Below are 14,205 nucleotides of genomic sequence, written 5' to 3'. Positions count from 1 at the left end.
TACTTAATCTTATTATATAAGCTAAGCCTTCACATCTCTATCTTTACAAATAAAAACTATGACATTAAAGAACAACCCTGATTTTATATTGAACATTCATGCAAGTGAAAAATAATTATTATTTAGGCCAAGTTTCTTCCTCAGAGAAAGGCAAAGCTCTCCTCAGAAATGAGAAAAGAATTGGACTGCTTGATCAATTGGAAAGTCAAGGCTTTTAAGGGGAAAATGCTTAGATGGAACATTAATACTTTTGAGCTACGAGGCTCAGGCCTGTCCCCTAGATCCATGTTCTGGAAGTTCCTAGTGACTCTACAAGTTCCCCTTCCTTCCTTCCTTTTTCCTTTCCTTTCCTTTCCTTCCTTCTTCCCTTCCCTTCCTTTCCTTCTTTCTTCCCTTCCCTTCCTTTCCCTTCCCTTCCCTCCTTCCATCCTTCTTCTCTCTCTCTCTCTCTCGTTCTTTTTTTTTGACTGAATCTTGCTCTATTGCCCAGGCTGGAATGCAGCGGTGTGATCTCGGCTCACTGCAATCTCCATCTCCTGGGTTCAAGTGATTCTCATGCCTCAGCCTCCCGAGTAGCTGGGATTACAGGCGCCTGCCACCATACGGGCTAATTTTTTATATTTTTGGTAGATACGGGGTTTTACCATGTTGCCCAGGCTGGTCTCAAACTCCTGACCTCAAATGATCTGCCCACCTCGGCCTCCCAAAGTACTGGGGTTACAGTTATGAGCCACTGCTCCCAGCTACTCTAGAAGTTCTAAGCCTCACATCAGAGCATATTTCTAATTCACTAGGAATTCTGAGGAACTTCATCTGACAGATATGATTTGGGAGGGCAAAGGGGTCAGATTCAATGCCTCTTAGGGACTCTTATAGCCCAGTTAGATATTTGGTGGAATAAAGTTTACAATTAACATTCATTTCAGAGGCATCCTGAACTCAACCTATCTCAACTTTATGAGTATTGAAAATCTATAGTAATAACAGAGGACTACCAGGAGAGATATTATATACTATAATTAAATTCCCTTACCATTTTCTTTGACCCCATTAATCAGAGTGTTTTCTCCGCTGGCTGAGGCAACAATAGCCTTATCTTGTTGGTTATCCATGAATGTAACCTCTTATTGTTTCATTCCAAGTCCAAATGCTGTCCAACCTGCACATTTCAAATATATAATATCGGTCATTAAATTTGTTTTATTTTGTGTTTTATAGGTTATTTCAGCTAGAGGGGTCTTAAAAGGCTCACTGGGATTTACCTGTTTCCAGACTGACTTCATCACTGCTATTGTTTTTGTTTCACAATGTTTTTGTTTCACAATTTATGCCTACCACATAAAGTCAATTTGGAAACTCACACTCATTCATACATCCTAGATCCTTCTATCACCTCTGGGCCATGATATTATTCAAAACTGAAATCCGAGGAAGCAGACAACTTATCCTTTCCTCCAAATAGTAATACATTTAACCTAATCATGGTTGCCTGATTAAGAAGGACACAAAGCAAAGACAAGACTAACCTGAGATAAGGTGTATTTGTATGTGTGTTTGTGTGTGGCAATTAACTTTATTTTTGTTTGCCTCATTTCTATTTCAAATGATCAGATGCTCTTCAAAAATAAGGCAATTCATACACATACACACATATATATCATATTCAGATTTTCTCTTTCTGTGCCTTAAAATTTGACTGCTAAGGATGAAGGAGGTAGAGAATTCCTTGGTTTCTCAACTTCCAGGACTTTAACTTGGACTTTGACAAGTATTCCTCCACAGCAAGATTTTTAAAAACGTGACTACAAAGAAGATTAGGTTTTCTGAAAAGGCCCCAGCATCGTCTGATATTTTTAGGGCATAGGACATACATCTATCTGTAGCCCTTCATCTCCTGCCCACCTACCTGAGTGGTATCTATATGCAAAATGATAGGAGATGAGATGGGGATATCTGCCACATGCCACTACAACATCTTGCCCTCCCCCTGTCCCTAGACCTTCTCCCCAGCTGAGTATCTATCCCTTTATTAAAAAGCACATGGTATTGATAGTCAAGCAGCTATTATAAGAATCTCAATTGTACAGTCATTTATCCTAATGCATGCAATATACTATAAAAAGTAGGTCCAATATTGAGAAACAAGAAGCAGTAACAGTTTTACATGATTCAATCTATAAGATATTTTACCCATCTGGGCCTATTCCCTTATCTATAAGTTTTTTTTTTTTTGAGACGGAGTCTTGCTCTGTCGCCCAGGCTGGAGTGCAGTGGCCGGATCTCAGCTCACTGCAAGCTCTGCCTCCTGGGTTCACACCATTCTCCTGCCTCAGCCTCCTGAGTAGCTGGGACTACAGGCGCCCGCCACCTCGCCTGGCTAGTTTTTTGTATTTTTTAGTAGAGACGGGGTTTCACCATGTTAGCCAAGATGGTCTCGATCTCCTGACTTCGTGATCCGCCCGTCTCGGCCTCCCAAAGTGCTGGGATTACAGGCTTGAGCCACCGCGTGCGGCCCCCTTATCTATAAAATATAAAGATTGTATTAGGCAGTCTCTCAGTTTTAAAAATGTTAGATGACTCTGGGCTTCCCCTAACACTTATATATTAGAATTACCACATTTTCTTCTCATTTTATATGAGATCTGATTTGATGCATAGGCAGTAAACCATGGGTGCCAGAGAAAAGAGAAAAAATATGCTTACTTGTATTTACACAGAAAAGGGCTGGAGAGTTTTAAAACATGGAGAGGAGTGGAGAGCAATGTCCAAGTCCCCACCCTTTGTCAAGGAGGGCTCATTTGTAGTAGAATTGAATGAACAGATTGGATATCTGCCTCTGCTTCAAAGAGGACCCTATGAATCAGATGGAATCATACTGCCATCATGGATTACTCTGTACATTTTTGTTTTGGAGTTCAGTAGAGCTTCAGCTATCATTTACTCCTCTTTTGCCCCTCCACTAAGTTCATGTTGGCAGGAACTTGATAAAGTGCAAATTACTTTTAGATTTCAATAATTTAATGTCTTCTTATCCCTTATGTCTATAGTTAACTACAAGCAAGTCCATTTTTATCACCAGGAAGACCAAGGTATGGAAAAACAGACTATGATAGCCAAGGTTGTAAAACAACACAATGACAGATCTATGAAAAAAACCCCCAAGTTTCCTGACCAAGAGACTAGTTGTTTTTTCTTAAAACACAAAATACCATCTCCATGATTCTTACCAGTTCCAACCCCTGACTAAAACAGGGCTAGAGAAATACAAGTTTCCACATGTTACTGATCTGTACTTCTATACCCTTTCAGGTAGGAAAATAAAGAACAGCTGCCACATATAAGCATCGATTATCAGTAAAAATTAATGTACCATGAAATATATATAGGAACAATACATTTAAGTATCAACAATTATCCAATCTTTTTTTTTTTTTTTTGAGACAGAGTCTCATTCCATCACCCAGGTGGAAGGCAGTGGCCCCCTCTAGAGTTCAAGCGATTCTCGTGTATCAGCCTCCTAAGTAACTGGAATTAACAGGCACGCACCAGCATGCCCAGCTAATTTTTGTATTTTTAGTAGAAATGGGATTTCGTCATGTTGGCCAGGCTGGTCTTGAACTCCTGACCTCAAGCGATCCACTTGCCTCGGCCTCCTGAAGTGCTGGATTACAGGCATGAGCAACTGTGTCTAGCCAATTATCCAATCTTTTCAGACAGGACAAGAACACTATGTCAGGGGACATATTAGTGCTGCTGTAACTTTACTCTGGGATGTTATTTCCCTAAGAACACAAATTGCTTCTAATAGAAAAATCTGGCCAACTACCCAGGATTTATGACTCTGAAGTAAAGGGAATCTTATAGGGTTGAGAATAGAGAGGAGATACACTTTGGCAAGAGATAAAGAAGAGGTAGAGGGGGGACATGGGAGCTTGGATGTATAATTAATTACCTCATAAGTTGGGTTCTATTAGGGTCTAATTTTTTTGAAAAGAGAAAACTGAGTATCACGGATATTAACTTAGTGATTATCAATAATTTGGGCCTTTGTTCTCCAGAATTAGTAGGCTAGACCTTGAGCAGACAATCCTTTAGTCCTTTCCTATGACTTTTCAAATCTCAGCTATAAACAGGACAACTAAAGGTATATATTTTCCTACATACCTATTTACTTGTACCTTGGCTGCTTATAAAAATAATTTTGGAGAGGAATTATAATTTCTTACAGTTACAATACAAACAACTCTGGGCTTGCTTTAGCGTTCCCCCACTGATCAGCATTTTAGGACAGTAAATTAGGTGGGGTTTTAAAATCTATTTTGAGCTAAAATTGATTAACACTTTTGGAAGAATGTACAACAAATTGCTCTGCTGATCACAGTAAATTACACAGTGTAATGGCATTAAAATAACATTAGCATGGAGATGGTATTTTGAAGCAAGGAAATGTTCCATTAGACTGGAAAAGCAATCCCTCCTATCTGCCCTTCCCCTCAGTCAGGCTTGAGAAAGGCTCATAGATCCTGTAGGGTGCTATCCTCGTCCCCAGTGGCCTTGAAGTCTAAGGTCTCAGAGTCTAGATGACCCACACCAGCATTTGTGTTGAGGCTGTCCCTGGCTTTTCCCAACTGGGGGAAAAAAAATCAAGGCGAGAAAGTAAGTCATGTTTTTGCCTATGGGCCTGGGGCAATATAGCCTTTGGAGTTTGAGTAGTGCCAATCTCTGGGACACCAATTTAAATCAATTCATCAAAATTATTAGTACTACCGGTGATCACGGTATTGTATCAGGTACAGCATAGAAAAGACAGATAAATGAGGCTAGATCTCTGTTTTCAAGATGCTCCGAGTCTAGAGGGGGAAAGCAAGCTACAGACAAATCGTAAGTATAATACACTGAAAGAGAGGCAGAAAGTTGCTATGGGAATCCCAAATGGAGGGAAATTACTCCAATTCTAGAATTCTAGAGAGGAGGGAGATTTGGGAAGGCTTCACTAAAAGCAGCAACATTAAGGTAGACCTTGAAGGATGACCTTTCTGGAGGTGAGGATGGGGAAGTTCAGTGGAGAGAAAAGTATTCCAGGCAGAAGGACCTTCATGAAATGCTACAAGTCTCCCTCCCACTTCAGTCTATCTTCTAAACAACTGCTATAGAATCATAGCAAGTAGACAAGGTACCTTAAAACTGTTTTGCTTTGCAAAACACTTTCCTCAATCAGTCCTCACCTTCTCCAGTTGTATCCTCTTTTCATTCTGTTCACTTCCCACTATGTTCCTAAATATTCTAACCCTCTCTGCTCCCTTAATATTAAACCATTTGTTTTTGCTTCTGGGTGCCTTGCACTTGATATTCTCTCTGTTTGGAATCTCTGTCCCCTTTTCCCATTCCTTCCCTTCCTCCCTTTCCCAACTTCCCTTTCACCTCTCTGTCCTCTTCCCTACTCAGTTTTTCCTTGACACATTCCTTGATTACCTACTCCAAACAAAATTAGTCTCTGTCATTCTCTGTATTCTCCGCCCGGCCTTCTCAAAGAATTTTTATCTCCTCTGTGTTCATCATCTCATACAAGCTTTACTACTTTATATCTGATACCCCCAAAAGACTAAGCACCAACACCCCCAACTCCACAGGGCCTAGCTCACATAGTGCTTGTAACATGGTATGTACTTTGTAAAAACTGGTTAAACAATGATGTTGAATGGTAGGAAAAAAGGGGAGAGAATTTAGGGAATAGTGTTTGGCTGAAATAGGTACAAACAAGAAAATATAGTGGAAAGATAAACTGAAGTATACTGTGGAGGCCAACTAAATTGTAATTCAGGAAGATGCTGAAGGGTTTTGAGTAGTGAAGAATATTAGGACCAGTGAAAGTGGGAGAGACAGAGCGTAGGAAGATAGGAAAAAATGTTCAGGCGTGAGATGTCAAAAAGATTAGAATTCAGGAGGAGGAAACAGGAATGGAAAGGAGATGTTAGATGTAAGTATAACTACATAGGTGTGCTGTATAGACCTGGAAGATGATTTAGATGTGACAGGTAAGGGAGTAGTAGTCAGAATATAGAGAGAAGAGAGAGATCAAAGAGTTAATAGATGATTGTAAAAGGAGAATCATGGATGGTTGGATTCCAGACCAGAGTAGCCTCAGAAATATTGGTGTCAGAATATTCTTGGGAACAAAGCAAGGCCAGTATGAAGACCAGTTATCAGGTACAACATGTCTAATGAAGCTGACCAGGACCTTAGCTGTCACACTGGAAAGAAAGCAACTGACCAGCAAGCTGTTACAGATGGGGAATCTACAGGTTGGGTTAGGGACTGTAATGAAGCAAGGAGATGGTACTACTATAGCAAATAGGCCCATGGACAGTTTTCCAAGCTAGCCCAGCTAGCTCTGTCTAGTCTGATTCTTCCCAGTCTAGCTTTAGTCAGTATAATGGATGACAGAATCAGCAACAGTACAGGGAGCACATTCTAATCCAAAATTCTACTTGGTTAATTCTATTTTCTGATATCTATCAGGATTTTAAGACCCTAAGCTAGAAATACAGAGGTATGATGATGTTAAGTACAGGAAACATGCTTAAATGAGCAACCATACAAGTTTTAACAATATTAAGGGTGAGAAAGACATCAAAAAGAGATTACCACAGCTACACTCTATATATCTCAAAAGTATAGTATGGCTCTATTAAATATTTCCACTCTCATGATAAAGATTCCAAAATTCTGGTCGGGAGTAGTGGTTCACACCTGTAATCCTAGCACTTTGGGAGGCCGAGGTGGGCGGATTGCTTGAGCTCAGGAGTTTGAGACCAGCCTGGGCAACATGGGGAAATCCCGTCTCTACAAAAAATACAAAAAAATTAGCCGGGCATGGTGGCATGTGACTGTAGTCCCAGCCACTTGGTGGGCTGAGGCAGGAGGATTGCTTGAACCTGGGAGGTTGAAGCCGCAGCCGCAGTGAGCCAAGATCGTGCCACTGCACTTAAGCCTGGGGGACAAAGTGAGACTCTAAAAAAAAAAAAAAAAAAAAAAAAAAAAAAAAATTCCAAAAATTCAACAGATATGCAAAAAAAAATTCATATAGAAGAGGGGATACTGTATAATGGACAGAGTACAATCATTAGCTAGGTGTCCTCAGACAAGCTCCCTCCCCTCTCTGCTACTTAGTTTTACTAGCTATACAATAAAGGAGAAAAACTAGATTATATCTAAGGGTTCTTTTAGTTCCTAACACTCTAGAATTCATTTAATTTTTGTCTTTCTTTCCTTCTTTCTTCCTTTTCCTTTTCTTTCTTTCTTTCTTTTTCTTTCTTTCTTTCTTTTCTTTTCTTTCTTCCCTTCCTTTCTTTCTCTTTCTTTCTTTCTTTTTCTTTCTTTTCTTTTCTTTTCTCGCTCTTTCTTTTCTTCCCTTCTCTCTCTCTCTCTCTTTTTTTTGAAACAGAGTCTCACTTTGCCACCCAGGCTGGAGTGCAGTGGCATGATCTCAGCTCACTGCAACCTCCGCCTGCCAGGTTCAAGCGATTCTCCTGCCTCAGCCTCTCGAGTAGCTGTAATTACAGGCTACCATATGCCCAGCTATTCCCTCCCTCCCTCCCTTCCCTTCCTCCCTCCCTCCTCCCTCTGTTCTCCCTTCCTTCCCTTCCATCCTTCCTTCCTTTCCAGAGTCTCGCTCAATCCCCCAGGCTGGAGTGCAATGGTGCGATCTTGCTTCACTACAACCTCTGCCTCCCGGGTTCAAGGGGTTCTCCTGCCTCATCCTCCCAAGCTAATTTTTGTATTTTTAGTAGAGGCAGGGTTTCGCCATGTTGGCCAGGCTGGTCTGGAACTCGTGACCTTAGGTGATCCGACTGTGTTGGCCTCCCAAAGTACTAGGATTACAGGCGTGAGCCACCAGGCCCAGTCTATTTTTTCATCTTTAAAAACTGAAATTAATTACATGTACCATAAAAAATTGACATGCAAGAAGAAATTCTGATTTAAGTTTTGTGTGATACTGAGATGAGCCTGAGGGAACTCTTTACTCCCTTCCATCTCATGTCTCTTCCTGTATGCCTCTGATTTTTATACATACATACCCCAGTCTTGTCAGGGATAGCAAGTAGGGTGCTGCTGGTGGTGACAGGGCTCTGTATGTATCACCTGCCTTCATTTTTGGCAGCCACCAATCTAAAAAGGACCCTCTTTGCCATCATGTTCCTAGGCAGAAGTGATAGTGGCTGCATTTTTGTCGTAGCTTGGTGTCTCAACATTTGGGTCTCCCTTCTGCTTCTTTTCTTTCTCTTCCTACCAGTTTTATCTGTACTATTTTTGTGACATCACTCTAAAGAAATTTTCAAGAACAGTAGGTGCATAAGACCATGAATCAATGAGAAAGCATATACAAATGCATTGTATATATTAAAGCACTATACAAATGCTAGGAAACAATACTCATTAAGACTGGAATTAGGGGTAGAAAGAACAAGCAGAGGCACTAATAGGTTCAAGTCAGGAATAGCCAGCCTCCTCACTAGTCTTAACTTTTAAACCTTGTAACTATAGGTAGCTTAACTTCACTGACACATCTGAGTCCCTTTGCCTTTGTAAAATAATTTTATTTTCAGGACTTTTGCCTGCTTTCTTTCTCAAATCTGAGGAAAGAGTGATAGAAGAGTATAATCACTGTTTGTCAGGTGGGGTATTTCTTTCTAAAGAAAGTCACTTTCTCCTTGACTCTAGACCCATATGGGCAGTATAATGGCATATTAGGAACAGAGCGATCAACCTAGAAGACCCAATTGTGTGTGGAAGATGGTGAGTCTTCTGAAGAACCACGCCACTGTAGCCTGGCCCTTTCTGAGAATGCATTTATATAAGGACTGTATCCTAATCAGAGTGCTTTTGTTGCCAGGCAGCACTGAGTTACATTTAATGCTTGAGTGCAATAACTTTAGGCTCAATTATCTTTTGACTTTCTCCATATGGTTTCTAATCTCTTTTCTTATTACTAATTTATCCTGTTAACTGCATTTTAAAAAAATGTTATAACATTCTTTTCAGAAATATAATCACTAAACCACAGGGCTGGAAGGATCTTGGAAGATAGTCTCATCCCAAACTCCCCATTTTACAAGTGGGGTAACCAAGTCCCAGAAAGGGGAAACTACTTGTCAGTGTTACATAGTGATTTGGTAACACGGACACATCCTTAGATGTGGGATGTGTGTTGCCTTCCGGTCCAGAAATATCCCCATAGCACCGAGTTCCTTACCAAGTGGAATGTAAGTTATCAATAAAAATAACCACTAATAAGAGGGCTACTAACTTTTTGTTTGTCTTTATTGGAGGAAATGCTGTCAGAAATAAGAAAGCTGTTCTTACTTATCCCAAGAGGAGAAGTGAAAAGTGGTAGAGATAAAGCCAAAATCCATCTGAGAAGCAGGCACTGCTCTTCCAGCCTCTGGATTCTAGAGCTCTGTATTGTCATCGCAAGGCATACCCGCCCAAGCAACACATTTCTTCCTTACACACACACACACACACACGCACACACACACACCTGACATTCACGTACACTCAAAAAAATTATGGTGACTTTCTTCTTCCATTGTGGAAGCAAGATGCAATATAAAGGACTGGAAGTTGTAAGATGAACAAAGCTGGGAATTCTTTGGAAGAGCTAAAATAAATTCAGCTATTTAATAATGCCTAGTTAAGACACCATTTGAAATTTTGAGGGGAGAGTAGAGGGACTAGGGATACCATGACAAGTACAAAAGTTTCTTTCTTTTTTTTTTTTTTTTTTTTTTTTGAGATGGAGTCTCGTTCTGTCACCTAGGCTGGAGTGCAGTGGCATGATCTCAGCTCACTGCAACCTCTGCCTCCAGGGTTCAAGTGATTCTCCTGCCTCAGCCTCCTGAGTAGCTGGGACTACAGGCAATCACCACCATGCCCAGCTCATTTTTGTATTTTTAGTAGAGACGGAGTTTCACCATGTTGGCCAGGCTGGTCTCGAACTCCTGACCTTAGATGATCTGCCCACCTCAGCTTCTCAAAGTGTTGGCATTATAGGCGTGAGCCACTGCGCCTGGCCCAACTTTCTTTCTTTTTCTTTTCTTTCTCTTTCTTGAGATGGAGTCTCACTCCATTGCCCAGGCTGGAGTGTAGTGGCACGATCTCAGCTCACTGCAACCTCTGCCACCTGAGTTCAAGCGATTCTCCTGCCTCAGCCTCCCGAGTAACTGAGATTACAGGCGACTGCCACTGCGCCCCACTAATTTTTGTATTTTTAGTAGAGATGGGGTTTCATCATCTTGGCCAGGCTGGTCTTGAACTCCTGACCTCGTGATCCACCCGCCTTGGCCTCCCAAAGTGCTGGGATTACAGGCGTGAGTCACGACACCCAGCCTTCTTTTTCTTCTTCTTTTTATTTTTTTTTTTAATATATAAAAAGTCCCATGATCATAGTTTTCTTTTACTCATTTCTGACTTCATTCTAACTTCCAAAGCAGAAAACAAGACCATAAAGAGATAAACATCAAATTAATTACTATATTTTAGATCCCGTAAGAATTATAGACATATCTATTCATTTCCCTATAGATCAGCTAATTTTAGGTAAGTACACAAGAATAATGCATAAGTGGTTCCAAGTAAATTGAAGACAATGCATACTCAAATACAAAACATCCCGTTAACAAAAGTGATACTACTGTCCTGGTCCAGGAAACAATCTTGGTCCCACTGTAGTTTTCCCATGAGATACTGAGGTAACTGTTACAGGTAACTGGGAGCCTCAATTTTACCATCCATAAAATCTCTGGCCTTCCTTCTTAATATCAGGGTAGTTCCCAGGCCATCCTAACATGTGTACTTCAAACAGCGATACCTTTTCTATATTCTAAGCAGTGAAGAATAGCATAGTTCAACACTGAAGAAGGTCTGTGAATCCGGGGCTTAGTTGAGTACTCCACTTCCTTAACTTTCTTGGCTATATGGACAAAATACAAACAACTTGCTGGAAGGCTGGGACTGTCACATGGGTGTGGTTGTACGTTAAGTGTTTTCACATTTATTAAATACCTGTTTTACATGTTAGACGACGCCATGAAGAAAACAGAAGTGAGAAACACAAGCTCTACCCTCAAAGCACTTATAATCTTAGAGAGGTAGGCATGTACTTGGCAAAGCAGGTATCTCTCAGTGGGACAAGTCTTAGATTGGCTCAAATGTTTATTTCTGTATTTTGATTTTATTTTCAAAATATTCTCCTAGCCTTGTTGATCCCCAGATAGGTCTTCTAGATATTGGTTCAAGGTGAATTTCTTTCACCAAGAAAAAAAAAAATCCCTTTGGTTCACAGACTTGGGCCCTACGGGGGGAAAAAAATCCATCTCTGATCACTCCATGAAGTGCAACTTCCCACTTAACTCTGGACTTGCTTTCACTAAGTACACAACTGCTAGGCAATCCATGCCAAGTGGTAAAACTACTGTTTCAGATCCCACCCTCATCACACTCCTTTTGCAGGTATGCTTATAGTGGAGCCCAGTAGTCATGCTCAAACTGATAGATGTCTAGACCTTTTCACAGCTAGAAGACCCATCACTGCCAAAGGTCAAAGGACTCAGGCATCCTCCATCAGTAAGTGAACTCCACTGGGGTAAATTTTAAATTTAAAAAAATGTATTTATTTATTTTTATTCTTTTTGAGATGGAGTCTCACTCTGTCACCCAGGCTGGAGTGCAGTCATGAGATCTCGGCTCACTGCAACCTCCACCTTCTGGGTTCCAGCGATTCTCCTGCCTCAGCCTCCTGAGTAGCTGGGATTATAGGCACGCGCCATCACACCCGGATAATTTTTGTATTTTTGTAGAGACGGGGTTTCACCATGTTGGTCAGGCTGGTCTCCAGCTCCTGATCTCGTGATCCGCCTGCCTCGGCCTCCCAAAATGCTGGGATTACAGGCGTGAGCCACCACACCTGGCCTAAATTTTTAATTTTTGTGGGTACATGGTAGTTATTGGCTATTTATATATGGGGAAAATACTTTAAGATGAGCTTGACCATCTGCACAATACTTTTACAACTGCTGTTGAATAATTTTTATTATTGAAAGGAAAATTTCAATAATTCCACAAAAGCACCCAGGAATCCAAACACACGTGTTAATAAGGCCATGTCCCCGCCCCCATTAGAAGCATTTTCTCATATTCATTTTATTTGCTACATGGGACAAGGAATGGGCTACCCAGGAGCAAGGGAAAGGATAGAGGGCTAAGAAGAAGGGTGGAATATCAGAAAAGAAGAGGGGTTGGGCCTAAGAATAAGTATGTTGCCATTCTAGTTAGAATTCTGTAATAGCCTAGCAATCATTTATCACTATTAGCTCTCTATTCTGACCCCTCACAACTCATTACTGTTACCCATACCCAAGGCAGCAAAAAAGTCCTCAGAGCACCATAGTTTGAAATAGTTCACTAGGTAGCACCCAACTCAAGCCAATCCTGGCTGATGCCCAAAGTCATACGCATGGCGTTCTGGGGGCGCTGTGCTCATTAAAGTCGGCATAGGAAACACCCTTTTAAAATTTATTTCCATAGTCTTTCTTAGGTAATCATTCTAATGTGGTAAATTGCAGGTATCTCATCTCCATGGAATACAGACTCTTGTCCTGTCCTTCAATATTCTAACTTACCAGAATTACTCTGCCAATTGTAGACTACTGTTCATTTTTTGCTTGGCTCTGATCCTGTATGAGGTTTCTTCCTTACTCTTAATGTCAAATAATGGGTTTCCCACGGTCTTTGGTCTTGATTACCTAGACTCAGGTTATTAGCTCACAGAGTCCCTAATCTCTTTTGTTTATTTCTGACTCTTCCTACATCTTCTTTTCTTTGCCTTTCTGCCACTCAGGATTCAGTGTGAAGGGTAGTTTCTTGACTAAAGTGTTCTCTGAGCGGTGGAGGTTACGAACTTAATGGAGACAATGTTGCTACACTGACAGCCAGAGATGCCCAGTGCCTGATGGGAAGTTTCATGTTCTCTGTTAGCTTGACACACTAGGGAAATAACCTTTTAATCCAGTGCAGCATGTTTCATTTATTGTCGTGTTAGCCAGCTCAAAGATGTTATGAAAAACATCCCCAGAGAGACTTAACATTTGAAAAACATCCTGAGTTTGAACTTAATTCAACTATTCCAGAAAGCTAAAACAATGGAAGATGACCTTTTAGGCACTTCATATGCCAGACACTGTTAGGCCAGATAATGTCATGCCAAAGTAGAATGTCTGTCTCTTGGGGAAGAGGAGAGTGGGTGGGAAGAAGGGGTTGTGGGTATTATTTTAATTAAAATCATCTTTTAGTGCTAACGATCTAACATAAAAAATTAATCTACAGAGACACAAAGACAGGATTGAGCAGGGGAAACATGATGTCATTAAGATGGCAGGAACAGAATGAATGTTCTAATGAACTTTGATAAGTGATATAGACAAATTGGAACTCATTTAGATAAAAAGTCTAGAACAAGAGAACTCAAAACTGATTTAAAAAAAACTTTTAGATTCAGGGGTACATATGTATATTTGTTACATAGGTAAACTCATACCATGGGGGTTTGTTGTACAGTTTATTTTGTCACCCAGGGACAAAGATTAGTACTTAACCGTTACTTTTTCTGATTCTCTCCCTCCTCCCTCCCTCCACCCTCAAGTAAAACCCAGTGTCTGTTGTTCCCCTATTTGCATCCATGTATTTGCATCATTTAGCTCCCACTTCTAAGTGAGAACAAGTGGTATTTAGTATCCTGTTCCTGCATTAGATTGCTAAGGATAATGGCCTCCAGTTCTGTCCGTGTTCCCGCAAAAGACATGACCTCGTTCTTTTCTATGGCTACATAGTATTCCATGGTGTATGTGTACCACATTTTTTTTATCCTATCTGCTACTGATGAGCACTTAGGTTGATCCCATGTCTTTGCTATTGTGAATAGTGTTGCAATGAACATATGTATGCATGTGTCTTTATAACAGAATGATATATATTCCTTTGCATACATATCCAGTAATGGTGATAGGTGACAAAGTGCTAGCAGCCCTCACTCTCAGTGCCTCCTTGGCCTCAGCGTCCACTCTGGCACTTGAGGGGCCCTTCAGCCTGCCGCGGCACCGTGGGGCTCCTCTCTGGGCTGGCTGCGGCCGGAGTCCCCTCCCTCTGCTT

General features: G+C 40.9%; 1 protein-coding gene across 1 annotated transcript in view; it reads right to left on the bottom strand.

Annotated features, from left to right (window-relative positions):
- Positions 1–14,205, bottom strand: part of KIAA2022 (KIAA2022 ortholog) — a 202,149-nt gene that overhangs the window by 11,679 nt on the left and 176,265 nt on the right. The window contains exon 2 of the mRNA XM_011970202.1: positions 1,034–1,159. Coding sequence (XP_011825592.1) covers positions 1,034–1,112 — 79 coding nt within the window. The 5' untranslated portion in view covers positions 1,113–1,159. The remainder of the gene's footprint in view (positions 1–1,033; positions 1,160–14,205) is intronic.

This window comes from Mandrillus leucophaeus, unplaced genomic scaffold, assembly GCF_000951045.1.
Source record: "Mandrillus leucophaeus isolate KB7577 unplaced genomic scaffold, Mleu.le_1.0 Scaffold931, whole genome shotgun sequence".
In the NCBI taxonomy this organism is placed as follows: Eukaryota; Metazoa; Chordata; class Mammalia; order Primates; family Cercopithecidae; genus Mandrillus; species Mandrillus leucophaeus.
The sequence above is the reverse complement of the archived record's forward strand: the minus strand, read 5'-3'. Positions and strand labels throughout refer to the sequence as shown.